The sequence below is a fragment of the Etheostoma cragini genome, chromosome 23 (genome assembly GCF_013103735.1).
Source record: "Etheostoma cragini isolate CJK2018 chromosome 23, CSU_Ecrag_1.0, whole genome shotgun sequence".
Lineage (NCBI taxonomy): Eukaryota > Metazoa > Chordata > Actinopteri > Perciformes > Percidae > Etheostoma > Etheostoma cragini.
Window position 1 is genome coordinate 10,047,484 of NC_048429.1, and position 18,200 is coordinate 10,065,683.

At 39.8% G+C, this 18,200-nt stretch overlaps 1 protein-coding gene across 4 annotated transcripts in view; it reads right to left on the bottom strand.

The window, feature by feature from the left end:
* znf800b (zinc finger protein 800b) overlaps positions 1–18,200 on the bottom strand; it is a 29,770-nt gene that overhangs the window by 2,821 nt on the left and 8,749 nt on the right. For 3 of the 4 annotated variants that reach the window (XM_034862918.1, XM_034862917.1, XM_034862919.1), the window contains exons 2-10: positions 13,814–13,927; positions 11,438–11,765; positions 7,983–8,078; positions 5,792–5,935; positions 3,217–3,391; positions 2,796–2,985; positions 2,450–2,612; positions 1,722–2,086; positions 344–1,516 (exon numbers count right to left, since the gene is read on the bottom strand). In XM_034862918.1, the coding sequence (XP_034718809.1) occupies positions 344–1,516; positions 1,722–2,086; positions 2,450–2,612; positions 2,796–2,985; positions 3,217–3,391; positions 5,792–5,935; positions 7,983–8,078; positions 11,438–11,765; positions 13,814–13,873 (2,694 nt within the window). In that variant the 5' untranslated portion in view covers positions 13,874–13,927. The remainder of the gene's footprint in view (positions 1–343; positions 1,517–1,721; positions 2,087–2,449; positions 2,613–2,795; positions 2,986–3,216; positions 3,392–5,791; positions 5,936–7,982; positions 8,079–11,437; positions 11,766–13,813; positions 13,928–18,200) is intronic. The other variant, XM_034862920.1, reaches the window with a different exon arrangement.

Here is an 18,200-nt window from a genome sequence, read left to right on the forward strand (position 1 = left end):
TTTATCCTTGTATTTTATGTTTTTAATTTTGTATAGATATTTAACTGTGTTTTGATGTATTATGTAAAGCACTTTGAATTGCACTGTTGTTGAAATGTGCTGTATAAATAGATTTGCCATGCTTTTCTCTTTATGTCGATTGTTCATAAGTGCATACCAAGTGATAATGATTGTATCCATCACACTATGTCCTGACAATGAACCCTCAGACTGGAATTGATCCAATGGATCATTTCCACTGTAGCAGTCTATTCTTTGTTTAGTGATGAGAGTTAGTCCTCACTGGGGAAAGTGTGTATTTTATAAGACGAGCAATTTATGTCAGTAATTGAAAATCCAGTACCTTCTTGGCAAAGGCCCGCCCACACTGGTCGCAGGCGTGGAGGGAAAAATTCTTGGTCACTCTGACTTCAGTGGAGGATGACGACCCTGTGCCGCTGCTCTCTGACTGGGTGTCGTGCCGCCGAGTGTGTGGGGTTTGGTTGATGGGTGGAGTAGTGGAGGAGGAGTTGCGTTGGTGTGTGTGTTTTTCACTGCGGCGGGTCAGCGGGGGGCTAATAGGACGAGGCTGGTGGGTCTGCTCCCTCTCCTGCTTGCGGGTGACAGGAGGGGAGGGGGTGACCGCTGGCAATGAAAGGTCCAGCTGTTTCCGAGTGACAGGGGCAGGAGGCGGGGCGGAGGAAGATGAGGAAGATGAAGCTGATGAAGTGGTTGTGGCAGCCACAGAGCACTCTAGCTTGCGAGTGACAGGGGGTGAAGAAGAGGAGGAAGATGGTGAAGAAGCTTGACGTCCGTTAACTTCCTCTTTGACGCTGCCACTTGTCCTCTTGTTGGGGGTCGTACTGTTGAGGACTACCTCAGCTAGCCTCTTTACCGCCCTGCTCTCCAGTTTGGGCATGATCTTGCCAAGGTATCCAGATGATTTCTTGTGGACCACAGTCACATGACGCAGGACGTCACGTTTGCGACGAGACTCGTAGCGACAGAGAGGGCAGCGGTAGAACTTGATGAAGATGTCATTGCCATCCGTGTGCAGCTCAATGTGCTTTGTTAAGTTCTGACGTGAGCTGAACTGTCGCTTGCACAGCTTGCAGAAGAGCTGCTTGAAATCAAAACCCACTGACAGTTTGGTCATTTTGGCGGGCACACCCCCGCTGCACATGTTGCCACCACGCAAAGATGGCGAAGATAAGGATGGTGTCATCTTTGGGCTCGACGGGGCCTCCTCTTCCTTCACCTTCATAGTGTTGTGTGTCACAGAAACCCGTTTAGCTGTCCCAGTGCTATCACTGGGAGAAGGGGCCGGACTACTGTCAATGTCTTCTCCATCCTCGTCGTCATCTGAAGGTTCTACTGCTTCCTCTTTCACTTGGATGTTGTTGCTTGGGCCTAAGTTAGCGCTGCTATTACCACTAGGTGTGGCTGCTGGAGTAGAGGACGTTGCCATGGTAGCAGACTTGTTATTTTTGATGCTGTATATTTTGTGGACAATACGCATGTGTCTCTTCAACATGAGCTGAAATACACAGAGAAGTGATAGATCAATTAATATGTTTTCATTTTATGGGGAAAAAAAACATGATCAATTCAACCAATTTAAGATAATAAAATAACCTCCAAAAGAACATCTTGAGTGTACCTCGTGCTCCCAGGACCTGAGATTTGAAAAAAACACCAAGAGCTAGAAAAGCTTAAAGCTGTCAGCAGGGCAACAAACAAACCTGAGAGCTGTAGTTCCTCTTGCAGTGTGTGCAACGACATGAGGTCGGTGCCGCCTGTAGAGGGGCTACGGGCTGACTCTGTTGTTTGGACTGGTTTTGGTTGGAATGTGTTGTTTTAGGGGTCACAGGGGTGGACTTGGAGTTGTGGCCACGTGTTGGAGAGGCATTGTTGCTCTTTCTGGGGGGTGTGACCTCCAGAGAGAAGGGCAGGCCAGGCCTTGAGGCGATGCTCGGTGTGATGGTGTCCCGCCGTAGACCCCGATGCACCTCGTCAAAATGGCGTCGTACGTTGGCTTTGGTAGCAAAGGTTTTGAGGCACACTGGGCAGGATTTTCCAGTAGGTGTGCTGAGAGTCCTTGGACGACCTCCAGCAACAACAGCAAAACATATTATCTCATGTTTTCTTTGATTATTTATAGCAATAGGCAATTTGCAATGCCTCTACATCCAACGTGCACACATAAAACAAAGTACTGAGATTTTTGTTTCAGAGTATTTCAGGCAGTTTGTGGAAAAGGTCTTCACTGTAACTTTTCAACTAAAGCAAGAAACACCATCTTGACCATTATGTTTTTTGAACAAATGTTTCAATTAAGTTTAATAAGTCAACTTCTTTGTTATGGCCCTATGCAGGGTTTTAATCAATATCTTATCATACTGACCAATTTCTAAATCACCATATTCAATATTGTTTGTTGTTTTTCTTTGTTATTTGTATAAACGCTTACCTTTCACCATAGAGAGTAGGCTTGTGGGAACTGTACGTGTCTCTGTGAACTTTCGGAGCTCTTCGAGTTTGGTCTGGTGCATTTTGCGGCAGTGACGTCTGATGCTGCGGCGTGAGTTAAAGTCCTGACCGCAGAGACAACAAGAGATTGTCACATCCTCAACCTGGATGGGAGGGAGAGAACCGAGGCCAGGCAATGTGGATAATCAGACCATCATTAAGCATATGAGAATGCAATAGACCTCAGCAATGTGGTTTTTATCAGTAAAAAAAGACTTTCATATTCACATTGAGCATCCCGACTTTACTTTATCACGTTGTGTTTCGTAACGTGTCCAATCACCTACCCCACTGGTGGACCCCTCGTCTTCCTGCTGTGGCTGCTCCTCTTTAGCCTCCTCCTCAGCCTCCCATTTCTTCTGTCCCTGATTTTGTCCCGGGCTGCTTTGGGTCTCTGGCCCTACTGGCTGGCTTGGCTGGTTGTTGTCCCCACCCTCCACTGGTTCTCCTTCCCATGCTACTGGACTCTCTCTGGCACTGTGAAAGACATTGAGACAAACAGTGAGAGACTAGGGAAGGCTGGGACTAGCCTAATATATCATTCATATGATGAGTGTCTGAGATAACTAGAAGTCAAGTTTAGACCACGTTGCACAAATTGGATTTGTGTTGATGATGCTTAACATGTTCCTCTGTGAACAACTAATCAGTAAATAAGTTGCATCTTGAAAGTTACAGTACAGTTTAATCCATCATCATACCACCTACCTGGGTGTGTGCGAGGGAAATCTAGCAAGCTCCTCCTCTGTGGTGAGGTACTGGAACACGGCCTTGGTAGTGGTCTGAATGGGCTCCAGTCGGACCACGTAGTCTGGGGCTCTCGGATATATGGCGTCCAATAAATCCTTCATGGCAACACTCTGTCTGTCATCACCCGAGGGACCTAGCAAAGAAAATTAAAAAAAAAAAAAATTTTAATTGTTTACAATAAATAAATATTAGCAATATTATATTCACTTTTTGTATAAAACTACTTTAAGAGACCCTGGTCAGAGCCGTGCCGATCCTTACTTTTACTTTAATTGGTGGTAAAAAATTCTGCTGAGATATTTCCAAATTAACAGACTCAGCCCAGCTCATCAATGGCAGGGATGCTTGAATTTCCCAGAGTTATAACAATGGTGCAGTGTTGGGAGCTTTAAAAAATTGATTATTTTAGAACTGGTGTGGAACTAATATGTTTTACCGATAGCACCTTTAAAAAGGGTACATTTAGTCTTTTTTAAGATTTAGGCTTTTCCATCTTTAATTTTTGACGGGACAGTTAGTTGAGAAAGGGGGAAGACGTGCAGGAAATCGTCACAGGTCGGACTCGAACCCTAGACCTCTGTGTCGAGGTATAAACCTCAAAGTACATGTGCACCTGCTCCACCAATCACCCAACCTGACCACACAATTACTCTTGATATTAGATAAATATTTTAGTTGGTGGAACGTTATCCTATGGTTAGAAATTAATCCTATGAACAAAATGAATGAACATCCACAGCCTGTGTAGTAGCAGCCTGTGTGTCATCTCGACATGTATTTGGGCTAGACACTGAACCATAGCATGTCTACTTCTTGTGCAAAGATAAGATCTAAAAAGAAATCCCTTTTTTCTTAAGTTCTCTTCTGTATTTTTGTAGCCATTTAAAAATGCCCACAAAGAGTTAGTGTGACTCCATTTATCTACTGAGAAGATGATGTTCTCTGGCTGACATTTTGTGCAGTTTTGAGTTGACACTTATCCGCACAGTGCTTTCTTTTAGAGTAAACACAATTATTTTGCCTCTCAAAAGCCTCCTTTATGTGGACATTCCTCTTTTGGTAAATGTGCAAGTTTATTGCATACCATTCTTCACAACAGGAGAAAAGGAGAGGATGGAAAGAGAGATATTGAATTTTAGGCTCTTTAAAACTGGACTACAAATCATCACTGGAGACTGTATAGGTCCTCTGTCAGGGCTGGCTGGTGAACAATTTAGTTTTCCTTTTTCCTCCAGTAATCACACAATTAATACCCAGTGTGTCACTGGTGAAAAACAGACACAGATTTAGTAATTTATCAAAATAACACTACAATACACTTTCATCTGCTGGTAATGGACTCTTGATTGAGAATAATTAAGCCAACAAACAGCTTAATTAAGACAACAAGCAGATGGAAAGACAATTGTGATGACATTTTTCCATTATTATGGATAAAATGGCAAGATATAATTGACCGTATGTGTTCAGATTGATTTCTCTTTTAAGAGGAGAGGAGTGTTAAACTAGAAAAACAGTTTCCTAGGCTTAATTCTTTCCCCAAGTCTTATACCACTTCTAAGCAGCCAAGTGGACACATACTGTGGCTAATGAGAATTAAGGGTTGGAATCACCAGAAACCTAACAATCCGATATTGTCACAATACTTATGTCATGACACAGTGTTATTACGATTTCAAACATATTGCAATATTCTGCTATATTTTGCAATTTATCACCTTTTTTCCAACTTCAAATTTTTTCCAATTTTATATTATGTCTCCAAAAAGAAACTGTCAACATCTGTTAAATCTAAAAAGATTTTTTTCTCTGTTCATTCAGCTCACTATTGCTGCAAAATTGGATTGTCAAGAAGACCAACTGACCGACACAAATATAATAATAGATCAATACTTGCCGTCTGTGTGTTGATACAGTATTGCCACGGAATATATCACGATACTATGCTGTATCAATTTTTCACCTTTCTTAGTGATATGAGAGGAGAGCAGAGGAGAAACAGCACTGTGAGTGAGGATTGAGCATGTTACAATGTGCATGTGAGTTTGTGTGCAAATGAATGAAAGAGCACGGTGTACAGACAGAGAACCTAAGAGGAGAATAATGAGTAGGAGGCAGATGGTGTGAAAGAGAGACAAGAAACCTTGGAGTGACATTCTATGAAGTAAAATGTGGCGTAGCCGTAGGAGATGTTAAAGTAATCAATGGATGTGTGCATAGGTGTGTGTGACTAGTTGTGTGTGGGCAACTAGCTCAAGTCCATTTGATCCCTGTCTTGTTCAAGAAGTCTCTGTTTATCTATGGCATCTGTACAGGTTTGCATTTGCATGTCCTCGGCATGCACAAACGCTGTGACTTGGCTCATGAAGATTGTGTTTTACCTGTTCTGCCAATTGAGTTTATTCTTGAGCTTATTATTCATTTTTGTCTTTTGTGTTTTTTTGTGCTTTGACTTTTGTGAGTAAACGAGTATGTGTAAGTGTGTAAGTATAGACGCTTGTGTGTCTGCATGCTAATGCGTTATGTCACTAACCGTCGGGTTCGGGCAGCCGTGATAGGCAGTAGTACTCTTTATGTGTAATGAGGTTGGGCAGGCCTCTGAACAGACTGCGACACAGTTTACATTCAAAGATGGTGTCCACCTCCCTCAGCAGCATGTGCTTCAGCTGGCTCGTGCCTGCAAGCCAAAAGGAAAGCAGTGATGATTATTTCCAGTGATTTCAGGGAGAATTATAAGATATACAGTATACCATGTACATACTGAATATTGTACAATTCCTAGCAGAAAATTGCAATAATTAATATTTCCAGTTGTGTAGGAGTCTGCTTAGATGTATAATGGTGGTGAGCCATTTCAGGCTGATCAAATACAATGCACATTGTAGAAACAAGATATTTTTCCAAAAACTGAAATGTTTCTAATATCTTGCTCAAACAGCTCAAATGTGAAAGGAAAACTGTCTGGAAAATTGCAGTCAATTAAATAATCTCATACTGCTGAGAAAACAGTGGAATAACAAGAGTTGAACAGAGAAATTAAGCTGATAAACTCCAGTCTTTGTATAATGTATCTGAGCTAAATTGACCTCATCCCAATCAAACTCTCTTTGACATTTTAAAGGACTCAGATGATAATTGCCTTTGTGTTAAGTGCTACTTTTGCGTCACTGCAGTCGTCACCTTTAATTTTCTGTCTTTGTCGTAAGCATGCTGACTCATATGTTCAATTTCAATTCAGTTTGTCTACATTGAAGTATTCAGTGCTTTGTTGGATATCTGACTCATATTATGCCTAAGTAACCGCATGTATTATATGCTTTGTTGGACATTTTACCACACACACACACACACACACACACACACACACACACACACACACACACACACACACACACACACACACACACACACACACACACACACACACACACACACACACACACACACACACACACACACACACACACACACACACACACACACACACACACACACACACACACACACACACACACACACACACACACACACACACACACACACACACACACACCTACTGTGACTAACATAGTCAGTACCTGTGCAACTTGCGTACACAAACAAACACCAAAATATGCATTGTCCACTTGACTTGTTTTTTCCCCCTCTTTCAGAATTGTGTATTCTTGGCACCTTGCTCTTTTGCCACTGGCACTGTTAGTGAAGACTGCTAATGCAATTTCTTCATTAAAAATTGTCCATGAAAAGTTTTTTGTCACTTGTAATGATTTTAATAATTTATTTGGGAATTATTATTCCCCTCTAATTCCAAATATTAGAAGAATTTTGAAGAAGTGGACATCCTTGCCCACTTACTTCTTTGGGAGAAGTATATAAAAACGCTAATCCTACCTCGATTCAATTAAATATATTATCATTCCAAATAATTTTATTTGGAATGATAAAAACTTCAGAAAGTTAGGTTCAATACATTTACTAAGCCAAAGGAACTGTGAGGTTTATCCCTGTCCAATCTACATCTCTACTATTGGTCAGCTCACCTTAAAATTATGACATTGGTTTATTTATAAGATAGATTCTTCATGTTATCCCTGAGGGCTTAAATAATAATGTAATAATAATTTATAATAATGTATACTTTATTAGTCCCGAAAGGGGAAATCCCTCACAGATCAGATGGAATCTCTTAACAATGTAATTATTTGGAACACACTACTGCTGTGAAGGGATCTGAGAAAATATTTGAATTTTCCCTCTGTCATTTCTGTCTGGTCCCCCCCCCCTGAATCCCACTCTTCTAGACAAATGCTGGAGACTCTGGAAACTCTAGGATTCTTTCCTAGAGAGAATCTGACTCGCTTATCCCTGGAAGGCAATGGCTGATCATTTTGTTTGCATGTGTTCCTTTTTGTTCATAAGTAATAATCCTGTACAATTTATATGCACATATATTTTCTTTTTTCTCTCTTTATTTCAAATGTATTGTTATATACTACAGCATCTGTATGGTTTGGGGTCGGACGTTTCTGTTTCATTTTTGTTATTGTTGAAGGAAGTGTTTGTTTAACAGTTATTAATTTTTAAATGGATAATTGGATTTCCTTGGTGGATTGTTGCAAGGCATAAAGACGCAGACCAGGTCATTTCTCTCAGCCTTGTCTGCATAATAACTATAACTAAATAAAAAAGGAATGGATACTAAGAAAACACACACAGACACAAACCTGAACGGAAGCATTCAATTATCTGCTGAATCCCTGACTTGGATGTCTGCAGAGGCTGCTGGAGTAGAGGAGGATCTCCAGGCTCCACACACAGACCTAGAGGGCAAGAGAGAGATTGAGATTGCATTTCATCAAAGCCACCATATAATTACATCAGAGTATGACAGTCTTGGAGAAATACACCATCACCTGGGAGTTATGTGAACCTGGTTAGACATAAGGTATATTGCAGTGTGCTTTAAAGCGCCCATGTTATGATCATTTTCAGGTTCATAATTGTATTTTGACGTCGTGCCAGAATAGATTTACATGATTTCACTTTCAAAAAACACCACATTTTTGTTGTTCTGCTAATTGCTGCATATCTTGTTTTTACCCTGTGTGTTTAGGTCTCTGTTTTAGCTACAGCATGAAACATCGCACTTCTTCACTATCTTTATATGCGCAGTAGCTAGATAAGATCCCATCAGCTAGATACTGTTTTTGCAACGTTGGTCAGTACAAGGCAGGATTAGCTGGGAGACTTGTGGAATACCTGCAGAACAGGGACATGGAAGTAGTTCTTTTGTAGATTTGTGGAACTAGTGTGTGTTGTAGCAGTGTTTTGCCATTATGAACGAGCTAGCATGCTAGCGCTCGTCTCGGCTAGTTACATAGAAAGCTATTGAGATTTTGAAAAGCTCACCCGGAGACTGAAGGCAGAGGACATTTAGAAACCCGTATCTCACTCAAAACCGAATGGATGTTTTCTTTTTCTTCAAGTTTGTCTATGTGTGGAAGCACCAGAGACACAAAATAACAACAAATCTCAGAGAAGGGGATTTTTTCATAATATGGGCAGAGGGATGCTGATGACAAACATTTTTTATGCTTTGTCCAACAGTAATGAGAGCTAGCACAACATCTGATACTTCAGCTTGGGTGTCAAACAGTGCCACTTTATCAAGCCAAACAGGGACGTGACCAGAAGGAAATGTATTGATACCTGTTGGAAAAGGCTTTGCTTCTGCTCAACCTCAATCACCAGGGAATACCAGGTCAGCTGGTGAACAGTGAACCCTGATGCTGGTACATGTTTATTGTTTGTTTGGCTTTTATTTATAGGACATATTAAGTCCAGAAAGTGCGAGAGAGGGCTAATGACATGCAGCAAAGGGCTGCATGTCGGAACCAAACCCGCTGCTGCGACAAGGACTGAACTACTGTACATGGGTAACCAGGCACCCCACAGATTTATTCTTTTTGTTTTATTAGTAAGGGTGGTGAGGAAATCACATTTCACCCTGCACATTTCTGGTTGCTTGTAAGGTTAATTGTAGATCAAGGAATTTTAAAATATCCCATTATTGCACTCACTGTAATCAATAGCAAACAGATACGGGTAAATGTCTAAAATAAACATAGATAGATAGATAGAAGATAATTCACCAAATAACCTTTACCGTGTTTTATGTACTTATTCATCTAAGTGCCAAAAATATTTAATTTTACCTTAAATCATAAAAAACTAAAATAGCAGGAGTGAGGCCATGGTTCTTGCTTTATTAATGCAAGCTGACTGTGGCTCCATTATCCTTTGTAGTTCAGCAACTTAACTTTACATCACTATGTTGTTGACTTTTCATGGCGACTGGCATACAAACAGAGTAAACAGCCAAAAGAGCAGACCAATTACATGGACAAAAGCCACAACAGACCCTGTGAACACCTCAAATGCTTAAGTCTAATTTCTTACTTTATACTGCTGTGAAAGAAGGTGACAGGATGAACATCCTTTCTGCAGCCAGAAAAGGAACATTTTGTAAGAGTGGTAACTGGGACAAAGCTCCAATTAAAACATTGTCAGTGTTTCCAACTGTGACAAATGTTTGTTCGGTTTTGAGGCACACACTTCAATTACAGCCTGCAAACCACAATTTACGTTTAGCAAAGATGCACTATTGTCAACAAAGAACAATGCTGAGCTTTGTTAATTCATGTCAACATATATATATATATATATATTCAACGATTTTTGTCTGTATTCTTTTTTTTTACTTTTTAAAATTTATTTCAGACTATTTTCAGTTTTGTTCTGTCCAAGATGACGTTACTTCTTGTACTTCCAAACAACAAGTAGGCTAGAAGCAGACACCGTGCAAATTTAAAACAATGTTGGCCCAATATATGCTTGAACATGTGTGTGTGTGTGTGTGTGTGTGTATGTATGTATATATATATATATATATATATATATATATATATATATATATATATATATATATATATGTGTGTGTGTGTGTGTGTGTGTGTGTGTGTGTGTGTGTGTGTGTGTGTGTGTGTGTGAGTGAGTGAGAAACAGAATGAAGAAAAGACAGAAGGAGACAGACCCGCAAACAGGCTGACACACCCAGAAAGACAAGAGAGCTAGAAATGTGAATGACAACTGTGTTAGCGGGTTTGACAGAAAGAGAAATGGAGATTATGTAGTAATGTGTGACAGAATGTGTTTTGCCAATCCCCATCCCCCCCCACATCTCCCAGGCAAACTGGTATAATCCCAGTGGGGCAGGTCAGCGACCGGCTGACCTCCACATCCCCCTCTGCAAGAGGGTCAAAGATCCACCAATGAGAAACATCAGTAGACGCAAACAGCTTCCTTTAACTACGAGTGGTGCTTTCCTTAGCAGCACTGTTAGAAATGAACTTGCAGTAGCTGGATTTGCATTTGAATCAAGATGTTATCTATTTTTAAAGTAAAGCTACGTTGAAAGAAAGCAGACAGGAACTTGGGCCGCCAAGCCAACATTAACTAACGATTTAAAGAAACAAACATGTCAGCATTCACTAGAAAACACTACATCATCAGAAATGCAGCTTCAATAGCCTTGTAGTATGTAGTATGATACAAAACCAATAGGTTAGCTTGACTTTAGGGTCATGAAACACATGGCAGTGCAGGGCGCCTGTAGTTTCAGGCGAGATCAACTTAAGAGTGAAAGATCAGTGTGGCCTATTTTCGAGGCAGCAACATGTGGTTACACCTCGGATAGCAAGATATAAATGAATTCAAGCAATATCTTTTAGGAATTTAAAAAAAATATATGTTAAAGACAAATTTTACATTCTATACTTTCATAATGCTCAGGCTGTGCCTATTTTTACGTAATTCACCAAAAACCAAAAATATGTACGTTTTCCCAAACTATGGCAGAGATAGGATTACTTTTTCCAGTCTGAAAGTAAACAAAAAAAAAAAAAACTTTAATAAATGGTTGTCAAATAGAATGCAAAGCACAATAAATGTAAATGCTCTTTTGCTTTCCATTTTGTTTGTTTGGTCAGACTATTTGATCTTATTTGGAGCACACAGCCAACTCTGGCAGTGAAGCTAACAGAGGCTAACAGACATTTTTAGCCTGAAGGTGGATGAATCAAAGCAGCAGAAAGTGTAGTTGGAAGAAAATATGACCTACCTGTGTTATGACCGTGGCTGCCGGCGCTGGTATGCTGAAGCCACTCCTCAGTCTGGCAGATTTGGTCCCTGGTTCCAGTGGTGGCGTTCCTGTGGGACTCAGGCATCAGAGGGGGAATGGGCTTCCATAGAGGCTTTGCCTGGAGCTGGGCCTCAGAGTCGCTCTTTTCCTGGTCATCCTTCAGAGTTTCCGACACAGCCTCATCTGAAACAGAGGTCTGGACCTGGGCTTGATCGGAGGACTGGTCTGCTCTTTGGGGCTCCTCCTGTTGTGGTTGCTTGCTGTCTGAAAGGAGCCGGCCTTCCTCCATCCCTGTCTGACCACCGCTCTGTGGGACCAAAATCAGACATGAAAACATGAGCTACAGAAAAAGGACACACATCAACAAATAAAAGGGTAAAAAGGACGTCTTCATTTGTAGAATAATAAGACACAAAGATGGGAAAAATGGTGCAGTATATGTGTTGCTTTCAATCAAATAATCTCAGTGTCCGTGGGTCAAATCTGTGTGCTGAGTGGAGAGGGAAGCAGCAGACATGCTGTCCGTCTCAGCTCATGCTTTCTAAATATTACCACTGGAAGGCGCCAAAGTCAGAAATGTTTAATTTCAATACAGTGGCTTTAAGAAAGAAGCATTAACAATCTAGTTGTAAAGACTGTATGATACATAAAAAACACACTCACACAAAATCTCATGAATTAAACTTGATCAAGAATGAGAAAAGAGTGCCAATTAGTCCTTTAGCCTTGCTGAAAAAAAACAATCTATATTGTTGATGGATGAATGAGGGATGAATGAGGGGTCACAGCAGATGACAGAGAGAATGTGTATGTGTGTGTGTGTGAGAGAGAGATTTAATGTCTCCAGAGCACTCAGAGATTTTGAGGAGGGACATTAACCTTGTCTCACAAAGCCACCCTACAGCAGATAAGTGACTCCACACCAACATCAGTGTGCACAGATACATTTGTCTTAGTGAGTGTGTTGTAGTTTGTAGCTGTGTCTCTTGACCAGACCTTCTCTCTCTATTAAGTCCCCAATCTTTTCTCCTCCCCCCCCCACCAATTTATCCTCATTTTCTCTCTGTGCCTATGTCTGTCTCTCTCACTCCTCGCTTCCCGTGCCCTTGAAGAGGAATAAATGACTCCACCGCTCAGGCACATTACAGCACATCACCATCGGACAAGTGGGCAACTTGGACACAAATACACTGTGCACACCATGGCATAATCCAATGACCCTAAAATAGCATAACAGTATTTTACACATGCTCAGTAAGAAACATATATGCAGTACAACTCAAACAAACCATTACAGCAACTGAACACTTTCTATCTCTAGTATAACTAATGGATTATGTTCTTGGGGAAAAGAAGGAGGAAAATGGTACCTATTTCATTAAATTCTAAAATGTCTTTAGTACTATGGCAAGAAAAGAAACATTACACATTTTGATTGTCCAGTGCAATTGATCAGTCAGTCAACCAGCTATTGATGCCTTATTTTTATTGGGAAGTGGGGAGCATGAAGCATGAAAAGGGTACTGATTAGAGCAGGCGGACCAGCCATTCATTTCCACTTACTGCTCAATAAAACAACGAGTTGGAACAAAGAATAAAATAGAAAAGTGAAACGTGAATTTAACAGGATGTAGTATAATTATTATGATTGATTATTCAACATTATTAATTTTCCATATTCTTATGTAATGGAATATATCTAAGTATGATTTCATCTGTTACTTTACCTAGTGTGACTAAAGTGAAAGTGGGTAAAGTTGAGTTGTTTAATGTGCTAATAGAGAGCACACTGTCTGGTAAAATAGGAAAAAGATAAATTCAGATGGGGCCTTCTTAATTAGTCCACATGTATTAAGTAAGACATACTGTGTAGTACTGTACTGTGTAATACTAAGGCAGCACGGTGGCTAAGTGGTTAGCACTTCTGCCTCACAGCAAGAAGATTCTCGGTTCAAACTCAGGTCGTTCCGGGCCTTTCTGTGTGGAATTTGTATGTTCTACATGTGTTTGCATGGGTTTCCTCGAGTGCTCCTGTTCCTTCCCACCATAAAAGACATGCATCCTAGGTAGGACTAAAGTTGAAAAAGGGCCAATTGGCTAACACTGGTGCATTTACAGAAATGTTCATTAATGTGCATTGTCCTAATCAATTAATTAAGATAAATAAAATAATTGTCAGTTTCAAATTGGAGTTTATCTCCACTGACACAGAGAAGAGTAAAATAAGACCATTACATGATTGTAACTGTTCAAATGACTTGATCAGGTTGGGATTGAGTTGTTTTTTACACAATCTTACAATGAAGGGAGTGAAACTGGACAACAACATCTAAGCATTTTCTTTTTTTCCAGTACCTCCAGTCTGCGCAGACAGTGAGAGCTCTTCCTCCTAGTTGACTTCTGGACCTTCACCATGCCGCCAACAGTGGCCTGCTGCACCACACAGTCCTACCAGCACACTCCTGTAACCTGCAACAACACCCCACATGAGCAAAGGACTACACTTAATGAAGTACCACTGCTGCTGGATGTACTTCTAAAATCTAAACATTTAAAAAAGTATATATAAAAACTGTAGAGGCTTCTTGTGCCTCGTCTTTGCTGGGCTTTCTTTTGTATTGTTTGCTCTGTTGGCTTATGTATGGATTTACACCTAATGGGTATCTGTTACCTGCAACAAACTTTTCTGTGTGTGTATACATTACATGCAGCTGAACTACAACTACACACAGTACCTGCTGCATTACTATTAAACATTTAAAAGAAGAGGATAAAGCAGTGGTTATATATGGCATTATTGGAGCCCCACAGTTCATCATTATAAAAGCAATGGAAATGTTTCGTTCATTCTCTTAACACCAGTGGTGGAAAGTAACTAAGTACATATACTCAGATACTGTACTAAAGTACAATTTTGAGGTACTTGTAGTTTACTTGAGTATTTCCATTTTATGCTATTTTATACTTCTACTTTAGTACATTTCAGAGATACATATTGTACTCACAATAATTTTTTACAAGCTATTGTTACATTTCAAATTAAGATGATACACACAAAACAAACAACCAATTTATAAAACATGATCCATTGTAACAGATTAAACTGCCAAATGTGTATGAAGCAGTTTAAAACTAACTGCACCTTGATCAACTACATCATTAAAATACCACTTACATATCATAACAACACTGCATTATGAGAACTTTTACATTTTCATTGCCAGAGTTTCAACTGTAATGGAGCCAAATTATATTGTGGCATTGATACTTTTACTTACCTAATCGATTTAAATACTTCTTCTACCACTGCTGTAAACTAACGTTGTAAGAACCTGAACTTTACAGATTGGAAATGTCACCCAATTTCACAAAATAAGTATGTGTGATTTGAAAGACCTTTGCATTTCAAACATGCAGCAAACATAACAACTTTGTGTTTACCAGCTGTTGAGTACGTAAAAACCACTTAACGCGATCTAAATATAAAAACTGAATTGAATGTTTTAAAAAGGTCAAAGTAATGATTCCCCAAAAATGCTAAATCTGCTGGTTATATTGCCGGCAGGACAATTAGACCCATGTTACATGCACCATTACTTCGTATGAGGCACACTGTCCCCGTGTGCATTTAAAATGAGTACTCCAGCCTTACTAAAATAAACACTAACGTGTTTTTCTAGAGGATCTTCCAGCCCTAGGATCATTGTCATATGTGGATCTGCATTGAAAAAATTAATACCAAAACCTTTGTATGCAAAGAAATACTTTTGTGGTCAACATACATCATATGTGTGTGTGTAAAATATCTATATCTATATATAGATATAGATATATATATTTATTATCATAATCACACACACACACAGACACACACACACACACACACACACACACACACACACACACACCTTACGTTTGGCATATTAGATAATCAATGTGAGGGTGGACATTTTTAACCACTTTTTGTTATGTTGTATCTCTTAATGAGCATTGAATTAAGATTCCTGGGGCAATTTTTCATTCTTAATATGAAAAGTAGTCTATGAGCTCTCACTTATTAATCTTGTGTGAATCACTTTTGATAACCCTAACCTTCATCTAAAAATGTGTGCTTTATTTCATTATATTTTAATTATATTACACCATCAAGGGTAAAACAACATTCCCTGCTGCCCTCTAGTGGCTGTTCAGGTTAAAACAGCTTGGTCCAACTCAGCCACTGGCACCTGACACCACACCAGCACTCAGTTCTACTGGTTCAGTATAACATGCTTTAACTGCACCATGGCTATGAAACAGCCTCACTCTTTACTAATGAGTAACCCTTTGTCATAACTACTAACTACAGAAGGCCAGCATTGGCTGCCACCAAGGCTAGTGGACCAACAGATAACTCTAGACATCAGGAAAATTCCCAAATAGTTAAATGGTGGCTAATTAGATGAGCTTTAAAAGAGAGGTGCCTTTTTGGGTATTAAATCCAATAGTGTCTCAGACAGAAGCTAACAGCAGGACAACCAAAGAACTGATCAGAATATGGTAAAGGGAAAGCACTGACTTTTGATTAAAATAAGATAACATCTCTTCTGTACCTGGGGCCGACATACATTAGTTTTTTATGGTAAACTATTGTAAAGTAGTAAATACATAGACTAATAGAAACAAAACAAAAATCAGTGTGCTTTGAAAATTCTAAAATAATACAAGAAAATCTGACAGATACAGTACACAGTTTAAGAAACTGAACAGTAGAGCCTGTGCCTCCACCTACAGTGAAGTTACATTAAAAGTAAGGGGGTCGGTAATGTTTGATGATACAGCCAATGTCATGTGCACACAGGCGTATTGCCCCCTGAGAGGATCTGTAGTTCCACGTAATCTCCAGCAGAGGGGGACAAAGCGTCTGCTTAAAATGTTTTGCTAGTTGAAAAGTTTTGTAGTCTGCTGAGGTCTCCAAAAGACAAGACGCACAGAGTACAGGGGAACACCGTCAAGGGGCCACAGAGGGGTTTCCCCAATGTATGTCTCAATTTGATTTAGCTGTACTGTTTGACTAACACGTGCACATGGATGGAGTACTGCCTGGTAATTGAATAGCTGAAGCAAAGAGGAGCAGGACAGTAGGGGTGTGCAAAAAAACGGATTTACATTTGCATTGCGATTCAAGTTCTAGGCTACAGATTCAAAATTGATTCATAGAATCCAAAAATTGATTCATCTGTTTATATGATTTTTTTACCTTTTGTAACCGCGTATATTCTATCACATGGAAAAGTACATTTACATACTGTGAATCTTTTTTCTTTTTAATTGAGAATTGTTTTTGAATCGAAAATCAATTTTGAATCAAATTGTGACACTCTCTCAATTTTGCACCCCTACAGGAGAGATGATTACATTTCAACACAGAAGCTACACAACTTCCCCAACCAAATTATCTCCCCCAACAATGTCAACACGGAGCCGCTGTATACATGAAAAGACAAAGGTCAGAATGCTGTTATTGTCCTGTAATGAGAAATTAAAGTATTTATCACACACGTATGGTCCTGAACAAAGAAGTATCACTGTGAGTAGGGAGTTTTTGCACTGAATTAAAAAAATTTAACATGGATAGTTTGTTCTTGAATTTAAAAAACTAATTTTTAGACCATTATAAGGACTCTTTCTTCCAAATGTAAGGTTTGACAAATAAAACAATATGCTTTAGTAGTGAGGATGAACCATTTTAGAACGATGTGTGATAACATGACAGCAGAGGCTACTTGTGATCTGGGAGCTGTTACTGTACAGACACACAAAACTGGAGTTGAGCGTCACATAAAGTAGAGCAGACATGGGAATGTTCAAAACAAATGCAGGTAATTAAAGTTGCTCTTAACATAGGCAGATCTGACACCTCGCACCACAAACCACACTAGCATCAAATTCTGTGTCAAGGGTTAAAACATCAGAGAGATGCTACAGCTGGAGTCGGATTTGGGGACTTTATTCCTGAGCTCAGGATAGCCTTGTTGAGGTTTAACTGTAATGAAGACAATTCATTTAAACAGAAATATTTAAGAGCCATTTAAGCACCAGAGTTTTCCCACTGCAGAGCTATTACAAACATATTAACATTAAACATGTATCAAATTCAGTCTTCATTTTTGACGACCACTTTGTTGTATTATGTGAAGTTGCAAAGTATTAATAGTACAGCCGACAATGATGTATCATCAGAGCGGTGTTATACAGGTCATGTGACATTCACGGAGGTACTAAATGAGAGAATTCACAGTCAGGTGCCACAGAGGCTGACACTTTGGCTACATTAAACGTGTAATGTGTGCGGACTGTATCTTTAACTGGCTACACCTGCAGCGCACACACGGCGTCCGTCACAACCAAGACGGTGAGTTTTTGCTTTAGGATTGTTGTCTTTTCTTCAGTTTTTGGGTGTCAACACAGCGCTGTGAGACATCAATCTACTGTCAGCTGTTATCAGAGGACGCAGGTGACCGGAATCAAGAAATAAAAACAAACTCTCAAAACCAAAGCAACATTATGCCCAATGGCAGTCATTAAGTTGTTTCCTGTATATCCGTAGTTTGATTTAAAAGACATATTGACACTTTATGATCCATTTCTGTGTAAAAGGGTCGCACACACCACGTGTACAAAATATAAATAGAAGACTGTCCTATTTTTTTTTTTTTACACCAGTAGAGCGGATCTCTGCGGCGCATACTCGCCACTACAC